We start from the raw sequence: 13,017 nt of genomic DNA, 5'->3' as shown, positions 1-13,017 counted from the left end.
AAACTAAATCCATCTTAAAATCTTCCAACTTTTGTTTTGAACACCCATGAATGTTCTGTACAAATGCTGTATTTCTTCTTGTTCTTGTTGTTCTTTTTTCTCTTGAGTTTTTCGATCATTGGCAAACGTTTGTTAATTTCATAGAATCAAAGCTCCTTGCTAAAGTTGCAATTGTAAGGGAGATGGTGGGGGGGGGTGGTAGCCATGTCACATGCTCCAGCTAAAACAGTGCAAAAGGAGATATAAGACTCAAATTTAAAGGTTCTGGATTAAAACAGTTCAGTATCTTGAGAACTATACCGGTAAATAGTTTTTGCTCTGAAGTTTTATTCAGTGGGCTGGAAAATTGATTAAGTCTATATGACAGCATGACTGGTCCACTTAAAGTATCTTGAATAGACTTGCTTATGTGATTTCTGACACTGTAGGACACGTAGCTGTCTTTATACTGGACAGAAGCTAAAAACAATAGTCACAGCTATCTTGAAGCAAAGTGCAGACAATATTGCACAATGCTAATGATTTTTTACTACATTAACCCCATAGCTCAAGTGCTTCAAAGAAGTAAACGTCAAACACTAAACAGGTTTTAGCTAATTGACTACTATTTCAGAAAAATTGTCACTGAAGTTACCCATTAAAATTCCAGCCTTATTACATACTAAGGCTTTTTATTAAGCAACTACATGGACTTCAGTGCAAACTGGCCGAGCTGTTCTCAGAAGTGTGTAATGAAACTTTGTGTCACTTTTGATCACTTTTTGCTGAAGAAATGCATCAGCTTCAAGACTAGACCTGTTTTTTGATGTAATAAAGCTGAACACCTAAAAAACAACCCTGCTTGGTAATGATAGCAACTTAATCTACCCATAAATTACCATCTCCCCCTCATTTCCCTGTAATGTTCCGTACGCTGTATGGCAACCCTCCTCCGCATCACTCCATTCGCAGAGGGCCACTACAGGCCAAGACGAACTATAATCCACTTACTGTGGAGAGGAGAGCCATGACACACACTTTGTAATAAGCAACCTCATTTCACCTTTGCTATTATGCCGCGTTAGCGGGGGAAGAAACCTAGCAAATACCAGGATTAGCATAACACAGATACCTAAGTCGACTGAAGCGATGATGTGCATATGAGTGGAAGGGCTGGAGGGCGGATTTTGGTTTGATAAAACTGCCGTCTCAAACAACTGTTTATACACCCTCAGAGCTCTCGCTCGAAATGAGTGACAGGACAAGTTGTACTGTGCGAATAGATGAGGGTTCTATACAACGTCTTGTCGCATGTGCAGGTTATTGGAGGACTTGATTTCTTATGGAACTATAATACAGTCATATGCAAATGTTTGGGCATCCTGGTCAGATTACATGTTGCGATTAAAAAATAAATTAACACGTCCTCTGCAGAGAAAAAACTTAAATAGGGCATTTTAGTGCAAAGTTTATTTTTTAATGGTTTTAATAGTTTACCAAAAAAACTTCTGCAGAGGCCACATTTTATGTTCTGTTATTTTTTGTAATATGTTCAAATCAGGAAATTAACTGTAATTGTTCATTCAAATGTGCAGTAGTGTGTTCTCTGTAGAGGATGTATTGACTTATATTCACTTAGGAAATTAACAAAACATGTCATTTGACCAGGGGTGTCCAAACCTTTGCATACGACTGTAGCTCTGATGTTCTTAGTCCAGTTTGAGCTGCCTTTGGAGATCAGACAACAAAATAATCCTTTGATATTTGTCAAAAAGCATTGCTTGGATATAATGAATTGTTCATTATGATTGTCTCTGTGCCAGTGGCAGAAACAGCCATGATGGCTGAGTGAGTTGATGTTGCCAGCCATGGTTTGCCATGAGGCCAAATTAAATAATGTCGCATTTTCACCTTCCAAAAAATCCCATTTGGTGTGCAAGTCATCATCAGTTATACATGTGTTTGGAAGCACTTAAACTTAAATCCAAAATTTCACAGATAAATCTCGCTCAGTGTTTAAAAGCTTGAAAGGGGCAAAATCATGGGAAACATGTATTTTCTTCAACCACGATTGGTTGTGAAAAAAAGATTGGTGTGGTAGGTAAACATTGAAAGTGTTGAATCGTACCATTCACTCCCCAGTGACAAGTACAGGCTGATGTGAATTGATTGTGAAAAAAACATTGTATTTACACTCTTATTCAATTTGTGATTTTCTAAGTAAAAATAAATGAGCACATCCTCTACAGGGAACAAACTTAAATTCAACAATACAAATATCTATTTCTGTTGTGTTTTACGTATTGGAAAGAAATAAAACACAAAATATAAAATGTGCCATAACTTTTTATGTCACTTTTTATCTTCTGCTATTTTTTCCAATATGTTCAAATCAGGAAATAAACAGGAATTGTTTGTTAAAATATACAGAAGTATTTTCTCTGCACAGAATATGTTGACTTATTTTTACTTAGGAAATCAACAAAGCGTAATTTCACCTGGGGCGCTCAAACTTTTGCCTCTAACTGTGCATGTTTCCATCTAGTCAGCCTACGGCAGTTTAGCTTGACCTGTTCACACTGAAGTTATAAGGAGTGTTTCACCCTGTACTGCTTTTTAAATAAGACAAAATACAGAACATCCAATCAGAACAGAGCTCATTTAGTCTTAAAAACATGGTAACAACAAGAGCCTGTTCTGTTCTAAGGGATAAAGAGAGGTTGGAAAATAGTCATGTAAAATAAATTGGCACCAATGTTATGAGTGAACCTCAGGGGAACGAAATAAAAGCAAGAAAAATGTAGGATATATCAATAACTGTGATATTCTCTGGGTCTTCCTTGTGACACCAGCTGGATGTATTGCCCATCATAAAGACATTCATGGCATCACTTGTCTCTTATAAAATGATCCTCCACAAAGAACGTTTGTCCTCTATAATCATGGCATGACCACTCCGGTAATTGTGTAATAACTCTCATCTGCGAGCCGTCATTAGCTCAAAGGTTACACCAGCCTGATGAAATGAATGATACAACTAATTAGATATGGGGGACAAGTGGAAGAGCAGTGAGTTAGATAAACTCCAGCTTTTCTTTCTGCTCTGGAGTCCCTGACCTTCGCAGACAGAGATGCAAGGAAGTCATCAGATTATATAAATTAGCTTTTAGGGCCCGTTTTAGAAATAGCCTGAGTTTGATCCAGATCTAACGAGCTTCAAAGCTTTATGAATGATAGATCAGTGCCAAGAACTTCTTTGACAGGTGAGTTTTAAGCAGCAGATAATAAGGGTGATTTCCTTTTTCCTTTTCCTCTTTGCTTTTCACAACAGAACATGTTAGAACGCAGAACATTGCAGACGGGTAACACACTCTTAAATTAAAGGTGCCAAAACTGTGTTTTGGAGTGATGTCATAGAAGAACCAGCTTTGGTTCCTTAAAACACCTTTCAATAGCTGGCTCTTTGAACGAATACACCAGCATGTTTTGACCTAATCTCCATTTGCTGTATCTGTAGAGTGTGGTCAGTTACCATGGACAATAATTTAACTATGTTTTCTTGTACTTTTTAAACATCCACCAGCTCATATATTGCTATATTTGCAAGAGAAGGCAGTGAGTAGTGTCTTTGTTATCTGCTCTTTTCTAAGTACAGTGAAAATATATGGAATTATTGTTTGCTTATGAGTCATGTTAGATAACCCGACTCAACAATGGCATACAAGTCATAGCTGTGTTTGAATGAGACAGCAATATAAAGCACACTTGCAGCTGGGCTTCAGCCTGACTGTTATTACACTGTTGCCGCCTACAGAATATATTTTGAACATCAGTAATGTACATATTAAAAATCATTGTTAATTATGAAACCAATATTACTGTTATTAAGGATGATTTTGAGAACAAGTGTTTGAATACTTGTCTGGAAATACCCACAAATATTTGAAGCCTGAGCTCCTTCCTGGCGATCTATTCTGAAAATTTGGTGATGGCTGCTTAAACTCTTTTAAACCTGCCGTCAGAGGAGTTACAGCATGTGCACGTTTAAGTCGACCATAGTAACAATGTATCGGCATGTGGAATCTGAGCTTTCTGTTAGCTACCGTGTATATCACTGTATTAAAGATGCACTTCACTTTTGGATGCACTGTGATAGTTTCTGAGTGAGTGTGCAAACTCATTAAGAGGGCAGTTCAGGTCAGTAAAGGCTTATTACTGTTTTATTTGATCAGAGCAATGATAAAAAGTGACATATATGCATATGCATGTGTTTTCTATTTCAAAAAGGCAGTTTGTGGGGCTCCCAAGTGGCGCAACCGTCTAAGCGTTGGCCCTATAATCAGGAGATCACGAGTTCGATCCCTGGTGATGCTACAGCCATCCGTAGCCGGGAGTCCAAGAGAGCACAATTGGCCTCGCTCTCTCTGGGTAGGTAGGATGGCCCCTCCTTTCCCCCAATCACTTAACGCGATGCTAGTCAGCGCAGGCGTCTGTTAGCTGACGTAACAGATCTGGCAGTTGGCGCTTTTCTCCGAGCGCGTTCGGCTGTCCAATGACGTTGCGTGAGCGGCAATTCGAAAAGAAGCGGTGGCTGGTTTCACAGGTCTCGGCGAAAGCCTGTGTTAGCCTTCACCCTCCTAGTGTTGATGGTATCTACCAAGTTCTACATGTTTCTGGCTTTGGTAGAAACATAAAAACATTGGTAGAAACATAAATAAATACAACAACGTCACCAACCGCACTGAGAAATCATGTTACTTAAAAAGAAGAGCAGATGTGGGAACAAGATCTGGGAATGAATATATGTGATGATGATTGGAAAATTCTTTGGGAAGGCCTACATCCAAGATTATGCTTGACATCTCCTCACGAAAGTAGCTTCAAGATAATTAGTAGGACTTATGCCTGTTCACCTCCTGAAGATCTTTTTAGATTGTTCGGATCTTTGCTTCACATGTAGGAGGTACTTGCCCTGCGTTCAACCCCAAGTTCCATCTTTTAGTTTTTGGGTGTCCCAGGTTGCAACAGTGCTTCTATTACAGCAACTGATGTACAACTTAAGTTGGAAAATGTTAATTTTTTGGCAAATATGGCAGCTGTTAAAATCTTATCTTGATGAATGGTCCTGAACTACCTCTTTTTTCATCCTTTATTCTGTCATGTCAGTTTGTAACATGTATGTCAGAGGTAATTGTACTGGTGAACCTGAGTCTGTCTGCAAATAAAGTGTCACTTGTAGAAACAGCAGCAGAAATAGCCATTTTTTTCTATCGAACCTTAAAGGGTTAAACTACATTCATGAAGCTGAGGACGCAGTTATGTCAAAAGAAGCAGCTCCAGCATTTTTAAAGCAGCTCTGTTTGGATGTTTTTCTCTGTGATAAGACAGCGTTTGAAAACCTGACCTTTTGACCCTACATAAGCTTTGGCAGTGACAGTAATTTGTCAGCAATTATTATGCTTTGATAGGTGATTTAATTGGATGCATACTTTAATGTACAGACTAGGCAGAGAAGGGTTAGTGGGTGATCTGCTCTGATAAGAAGGACATGTACATAGTGTGATAGCTTTCAAATGATAATGTGCAGAGTTACAGGTTTTACAAAAAGGGCTCTATATAAATAAATAATAAAAATGAAATAAATAGAAGTGAAATAAAAGTGAAATATGGAGGTCAGTGTGTTGTACCTGATGCATTTATTATGTATTCCCTTACACAGAAAAATGACCCTCAGCATAAATGCATGGTTAATGTACCTAACAAAGATCAAAACTGAAAGAAAGTCTGTGTGTGTGTGTATATATATATATATATATATATATATATATATAGTATATATATATATACACACATGATGCTGAAACAACGACCTGATGCTGTACATAACGACCACTTTGACTGGCACTTAAATAAATGTAAGGGTGGTCCCTGACTTTTGCACAGTACTGTACATCAATTGACTTATGTCTTATGTCAAGGCTGCTGGCAGGAGACATACATCTGATCTGGCCTTGTAGGTTGTGAAGTCATGGCCATAAGCCATTCTGTTGGAGTTTTCTGTGAGCATGTATAATAAATGGCGCTGTATTGATTTAGGTGATCGATGTTTTCGTGTGGCTGCATTAGTAATGATCTTTTGTTTGCAGTGGAGTTCATGTACCTGGACTTGGCCTCCTTGAAGTCTGTGCGACAGTTTGTCCAGAGGTTTAAATCCAAGGGTCTGCCTCTGCACGTTCTCATCAATAATGGTAGGTAGCTCTGATATGTACTTTTATGCTCATCACTGGCATCAGGCAATCAGGTGTTTTGACCAAGAGTGACAGCTGCCTTTTGTTTCATTGCTAGTTCATGCTAATTATGGTTGAGAAACAGTTTTTCACCCTCACCTCAAATGCTGTTGATCAGCCAAGACATGTTTGGTGTCTGAAGTTTGCTTCTTTAGTTTTGCCCTGGAGCTATGAGGCTAATGTAGATAACACATTAGCACCTTGAAAATTGCATGAATCATCAGACATTTGCCTCAAACTGCATCAAGTTGTTAAATCATCTCAGACTTATTTGGACAGAAGAACTGATCTCAGGCTTTAGGACGACTGCTGTACCCTTTTTTTTTAATTTTCACAGATAAAAGTACATCATACCATGTGGGAAACTACATGAGCCTTTTTGAGATTACTTGATAACTCAACTCAGTTTGAGGCAAATGTGTGATGACTTTGGGATGTAGTTTACATGGTCAAAGGTTTGGAATCACATGTCATATTAATAGTTGCAGTTACGGTGGAGATTGAAATACTGTATGCTTGAAACCAGAAGACATTTCAAGCCTTCTCAGTTATTATGGAATCATCTACAGCTCTTTTCATCTTTCTGGATACATCAAATATTTCTTCATATTTATATCTCCCTACTAATTAGTTGAAACTTATAATAGCATCATATAGTAATATCATATTAGCCTATAGCAGATGTCTTCAAACATGTCAATGTGGCCAATCAGTTGCATTACCCTTAAATTACCTACCAGTAAATGCAAAGGACCTGAAACCAGGACAAAAAACTGGATTCAAGGTCTGGATTTGAAGACTTCTGGCCTATAGTACATTAGCATCATTGTTTACATGAACCTTTGTTTGTATGATTGAAAATAGTGATTCCAGACTTTTGAATGTTAGTGTACATGATGCTAACCCAGCAGTTATACTTTTCCATGAATTGTTTTTGCATCAACCTTGTAGTTTCACTGTAAAATGAAAAAAGTGAACTTCAGAAACCCAACATGTCAGCCTAATTTGGTATAAGAAGAAAATTGTGAACATTGTTTTTTGCACAAAATTGTCACTTTAACCTGGTCTACTATTTTGTGTAGTGTTTTGACCACCATTCAAACTGATCATATTGAGAAGCTAAATGGTTAGTAGTGGGGTCTACTCTCTTCTATAGTTCTATAGCTTGAAGATGAGTTTTATGTTATGGTAGCTCAGTTAAATTTCTTTTACTTCATTGTTTGTTGTTTATAAACCACAAATCATAAAGAACAACACATGAGTGCTTTTGAACCTTAACACCTTTCATTTACAGTCCCTTAAATTCTAGGTATTATAGGTATTAACAAGGTAAGTGTGCCATGCAACTCCAGTGTTTTATTGTAGGTAATATGATGGTAAGTTCCAGGGCAGTCTAGCTAAAAAAAACACTGAAATGCCCAACAGGTTCTAGGTATTAATTGAGTAAGTGTGAGGTACAAACGTCACAGTAACTATTTATGGGAAAAACCTAAAGAGTAGTTATATGACATAAAAAGATTGTACACTGCACAGTGCAAAGAGTCATACATAGTATTACCTGTTTATTACCTAGAACCGCAAGTGAATTTAGATTTAAAAGTAAAAGAACGCAGTGATTCTTATTGTGGTTTTACATGGTCTTTGCCATTTACTTCAGAAAACTATGCCATTTCCTGCTCAAACGTGTGACATTACATTGAAATTAAGTGAGTATGTTTGTACTTACTGCCTTATTACTCCAATTAATTATGAGATTTTATTATGTCCTTCATCAGTTTAATAGCTAGAACCTGTTAGTTAGACTGAATTAGGCTGGTAATTTTCATTACACCTAAAATAATTACACAGCTCTTTGGAGACTGTACCCCACATTTACTTAGTTACCCTCTTTCTGCAGGACCCGTAGTGGCCTTTCTGTAGGCAGGATCTAAATTGACTCTGATAAAACTGATATTTTTAAGTAATTAAATAAAATATTTCACTCATAACTCTCAGATTAGGTAGAACTCTGTTGGCTCTCTATGTGTGAACTTTTATGACTGTGTGTTGAGCTGCTTGATACAGAACTGCCACAATGAAACAGAGCTTTTAAACATTATAAAAATACATTTTATAAATATTGTCTTGCTTGCCAAGAAGGGCCTGGGTTCGATTCCCTGGGTGGGTGACCAGGGTCTTTTCTGTGTGGAGTTTGCATGTTCTCCCCGTGTCTGTGTGGGTTTCCTCCGGGTACTCCGGTTTCCTCCCACAGTCCAAAGACATGCAGTCAGGCCATTTGGACATGCTAAATTGCCCCTTAGGTGTGAGTGTGTATGAATGTATATGTCTGTCTGTCTGCCCTGCGATGGACTGGTGAGCTGTCAAGGGTGTATCCTGCCTTCCACCCAATGACTGCTGGGATAGGCTCCAGCTACCCCCGCAACCCACAAGGATAAGCGGATTAGATTATGTGTGTGTGTGTGTGAAAATGCATTTTTCTTCTGTTTTTGTACGAATTGAAACATATTCCATCAACAATATTGAGGGACCTCCAATTGCATTTTATTACGACTGTAAAAAGGGACTAATACAGTTATATGCAAAAGTTTGGGTTCCCTGGGCACATGACGTTTTGTTGATTTTCTAAGTGCAAATAAGTTAACACATCCTCTACAGGGAACACACCTATGCACATTTTAATGCACAATTACTGTTGTTGAATTTAACACGTTGGAGAAAAAAAACACATAACATGGCCTGTGCAAAAGTAATGGCACTTTTCTACCTTACACTTGCCTAGTTAATAGCTAGAATATAGGGGGCTGTCAAGAAAAGTGTTACCCACTGGAAACCCTCAGTCCACTCTGCTCCAAATCTAAAGCTCTTGTTCAGACGGCCATTTGGAGATTTCAAAAAACTGTGCCGAAGTTTTTCAAACTAGCCATTAAGAATTGTCCACTGGCGCTTGCTGCAGAAACCCAGCACTCCTGTGTGTATTTTTTTTTTGGAAGCGTCTGGTGCGTGTCCTCAGGGCCTTAGGGGTCGTTTGTTTTTAACTGGACAGCTCTTATTTAGCAGCCCTCCCCAGGGAGCGTCTCCAAATGACAGGAACAGTCACACTCCGTTCTGTCTCAAACGGGGGAGAATTAATAATTCACACTCCCTCCCCCACCCGACTCTCTCTCTCTCTCCCACTCTGTCTCTTCCTCTCTCGCTCATTTGTTCTCCACGGCGCACATCCCTTCCTGCTGATAACAGCTGAAGGACAAACGCATTTGTGCCGCCCCATTGAGGGCCTAATGATGCAGAAAGGTCACTGCTTGACCCCCTTGGCGCTTCTGGAAAAGTGGTACCAAGGCACTATGGGTACGCGACCAACCTCGTCACTATGCGCGGGTTCTCTGACGAGAATTGCGCTGATGCGCTAATGAAGTTTTTTAAATTATTATTTTAGATTTATTTGCTGGTTCTGCAGCTGTGCTGTCTTATCTGTGCCCATCTGTTCTATTCCTATCATTAAAAAAAGCATAACGTTTCATTTTGTTTTTAAGTACATCGTCGGACTAAACGTTTCCGTAATCCTGATTGCGGCGCACTCTGGGGAGTCCAAGCGGTAATTCTGTTAAGAGCACAATTATGATGAAACATGTGTTTTCGCAGAGGCTTATTCTTGCATGGGGAATAAGGCAGTGCACACAGACAATAGGGGTGCTTGATCTTCAGCAGGGATTTAGCACAGATTATTCCCATGCCATATTGAAATACCCCCTCCTTCTAAAATTATCCCAGATTTGCTGTCAAAATGGAACCTTGCAAAAGGTGATGATGCCCAAATAGCTTGTGCGTCAGACAAAAAAAAAAATAGATCAGGGTGATCTGCAGTGACCTCAACACAGGGCTGCACAATACATTGTTTGCATGTTGATATCACAATACTGGCTTTTACAATAATGTTGGCTGCAACATGCAAATCTTTTGTAGGTGTCGTTAGGCCTGAAATGGTAGCTGACGATGAAATAATTGGCATTAACAATTACAAGGGAAGGTTTACAGATTTATAAAACTAATGCATAATAACATTGGTTGGCATGAAGTGCCCCATTCTAGAGAAAGTTACTGAGTCAGAATTGTTCACAGTGGTGGTGATAGGAACCAGACGTCTAAAGCGTTTAATGCCTTTGTGTGCTACCTGACAGTACGTTATTACATGTAATAGTTATGAATGCGCTGCCTAATGCCACAGACAGTTTTATGATAGATTTGCAAAACGGTATTGGCCTAAAACAGCATTTTTTAATGCATTTTGGCAGAGTGATACATGCTGGTTGTTGTATGGCGAAGTAGTCCCCAAAGAAAATGCATAATTATAGATTTATCACTGTTTTATTTTCAACATTACAGATTTATTTCATTGTATTCAGCATTGTATTAAAGAAGGTGAAAGTGGCCAAACTGGCTGATTAGTTATCTTGCTTCCTCGCTGTTAATACTGGAGAATTCACCAAATCGAAAAGCAGTAATAGGCACTGAGGTGCAGGAGCTGTTAAAGCACTGGTCTGAGGTGTGCAATTTGAGCTCAAGTGACATGGCAGACTAGATTGTTATAGAATAGCTGCCAATGGATGACAGTAACATCTCAAACTCAAATACACTGACAATGGTAAATAATTCTGATGATAATAATGCATGCAAGATTTCCTATATAAACCTTGTTATATCAAGGCTTTTTTAATATATTACAAGCGATATCACAGCCACAGTGCAAAGCAATATCATCGCAGTATTATATTTTGTCATCATGCAGAACTATCTCAACATCTTTATCACTCAAGTTCTCATTCACGGTTAAAGCCATGAATTATTCATTTCTAGAGAAAAGCTCTCCACAGAGGTTGTGCCATTGAAAACTTTTGAGCTTTCTTCAGCCAAATCCACTTTAGCCTTTAGCTGTAGTAATTTAACAGCCCAAGTGCCCTTGTGGAAGTGCTAAATGGGCCAATGACGTGAGAGGGCACCCGACACAATCTTCCGGAGAAATCCGACCCCCTACCCTCTCTCTTCTCAGGATGCCCTCTTCGGTATCGTCTGTTTTTTCAGCAAACATTTTCGAAGCCACTGAAACCCTCTACACTTTATTCAAGAGCCTCTTTTCCCCACGTAGGGCCAGACTGACTCAGAATTTCTCCCAGCAATCTAGTCTGCCACGTCACTTGAGCTCAAATTGCACACCTCAGACCAGTGCTTTAACAGCTCCTGCACTTCAGTGCCTATTACGGCTTTTCGATTTGGCGAATCCTCCAGTGACTTGCTAGCAATTGAGACTCAAATTGGTCACGTAAAAATGCTCCATGAAAAAAAAACAAAAGATAGAAAGCCCCTTTGCCCTTTCATGCTGTCTACCTATAATACAATTGACCATTGTGTATCTCAACCCCCCTCTGAGCTACAATAACAGCTTTTTGCCCTTTTCCTCCTCTCTAGCGGGTGTTATGCTAGTCCCGGAGAGGAAGACGGAGGACGGTTTTGAACTGCACTTTGGACTGAATTATCTGGGCCATTTCTTGTTAACCAACCTGCTGCTGGACACGTTGAGGAAGTCAGGCAAGAGCGGGCAGTGCTCGCGCATCGTCACTGTCTCTTCAGCCACACATTATGGAGGACGCCTCGATCTGAACGACCTGCAGGGCAGGTGAGGGAAGCTTTTAATTTCCTCCAGACTGTAAAACATGCTTTACTTGTATACTTAGGGGGGGACTTAGAAGTGCAGAGGCACTGTTGTAACTTTGCTACAAGTTTGATTGACATTATATATTTATCAACTTCTAATCGTTTAATGACATAATTAATTACATCATTATGTAATGAATTAACCTTAAAAATCTACTGCTTTTACGTAATAAATTATATTTACTCTTAGTTTGATTTTATTTTGTATGCTTCCTTGTTTGTGTTATAAAAATAAAAAAAAACATGGCAAAAGTATATAGATCTTATAAAGATATAGATATATCTTTCCAGAATATGTGTGTGTGTGTGTGTGTGTGTGTGTGTGTATATATATATATATATATACACACACAAATACAAAAACTGATTGGAAGTTTCAAATTCAAGTTTTCAAAATCATTTTTTACACATTTTTACGATTTACAAATGATTACTATCAAAGTAAACCACACTTTCATTATCACTGATAACGGTTGTGATTTATGAGGGTCAATACGGCTCCTAAAGTGCTGCCCTCTTGCACAGATTAGTTCCAACCTTCATCTAACATGGCTGAACTAATCTAGGCCTTTAGGAGCTGAATATTAATGTCAGGTGTGTTGGATGAGGGGTGGAAGAAACTGCAAAGAAGCAGATATTTGTCTCTTTTTTATGATATACACTGACTGGCCACTTTGTTAGGAACACCTGTAAACCTTCAGTCATTTTATTATCCTATTAGCTGATCATATTACAGCAGTGCCATGCATAAAATCATGCACATAAGGGTCAAGTGCTTTAGTTTATCTAAGTGAATTTTACCATGGTATATCAAGGTGGTTTGAGTGTTTAAGAAACTGCTGATCTCCTGGGATTTTGATGCATAGAATGGTGCAAAAAATACAAAACATCCAAGTGAGCTGCAGTTCTGTGGGTGGGAATGCCTTGTTTTGTTTATGAGAGGTCTGAGAAGAATGGCTAGACTTGTTCTAGCTGGCAGGAAGGGGACAGTAGCTTGAACAACCACTCTTTACAGCAGTGGCGATCAGAGAAGATTCTCTGAACA

The 13,017-nt window shown here is 38.8% G+C and overlaps 1 protein-coding gene across 3 annotated transcripts in view; it reads left to right on the top strand.

Moving 5' to 3' along the window:
- dhrsx (dehydrogenase/reductase (SDR family) X-linked) overlaps positions 1–13,017 on the top strand; it is a 76,192-nt gene that overhangs the window by 44,618 nt on the left and 18,557 nt on the right. For all 3 annotated transcript variants that reach the window (XM_036563558.1, XM_036563557.1, XM_036563556.1), the window contains 2 exons: positions 6,126–6,227; positions 11,727–11,934. In XM_036563558.1, the coding sequence (XP_036419451.1) occupies positions 6,126–6,227; positions 11,727–11,934 (310 nt within the window). The remainder of the gene's footprint in view (positions 1–6,125; positions 6,228–11,726; positions 11,935–13,017) is intronic.

This window comes from Colossoma macropomum, unplaced genomic scaffold, assembly GCF_904425465.1.
Source record: "Colossoma macropomum unplaced genomic scaffold, Colossoma_macropomum, whole genome shotgun sequence".
NCBI lineage: Eukaryota > Metazoa > Chordata > Actinopteri > Characiformes > Serrasalmidae > Colossoma > Colossoma macropomum.
The sequence above is the reverse complement of the archived record's forward strand: the minus strand, read 5'-3'. Positions and strand labels throughout refer to the sequence as shown.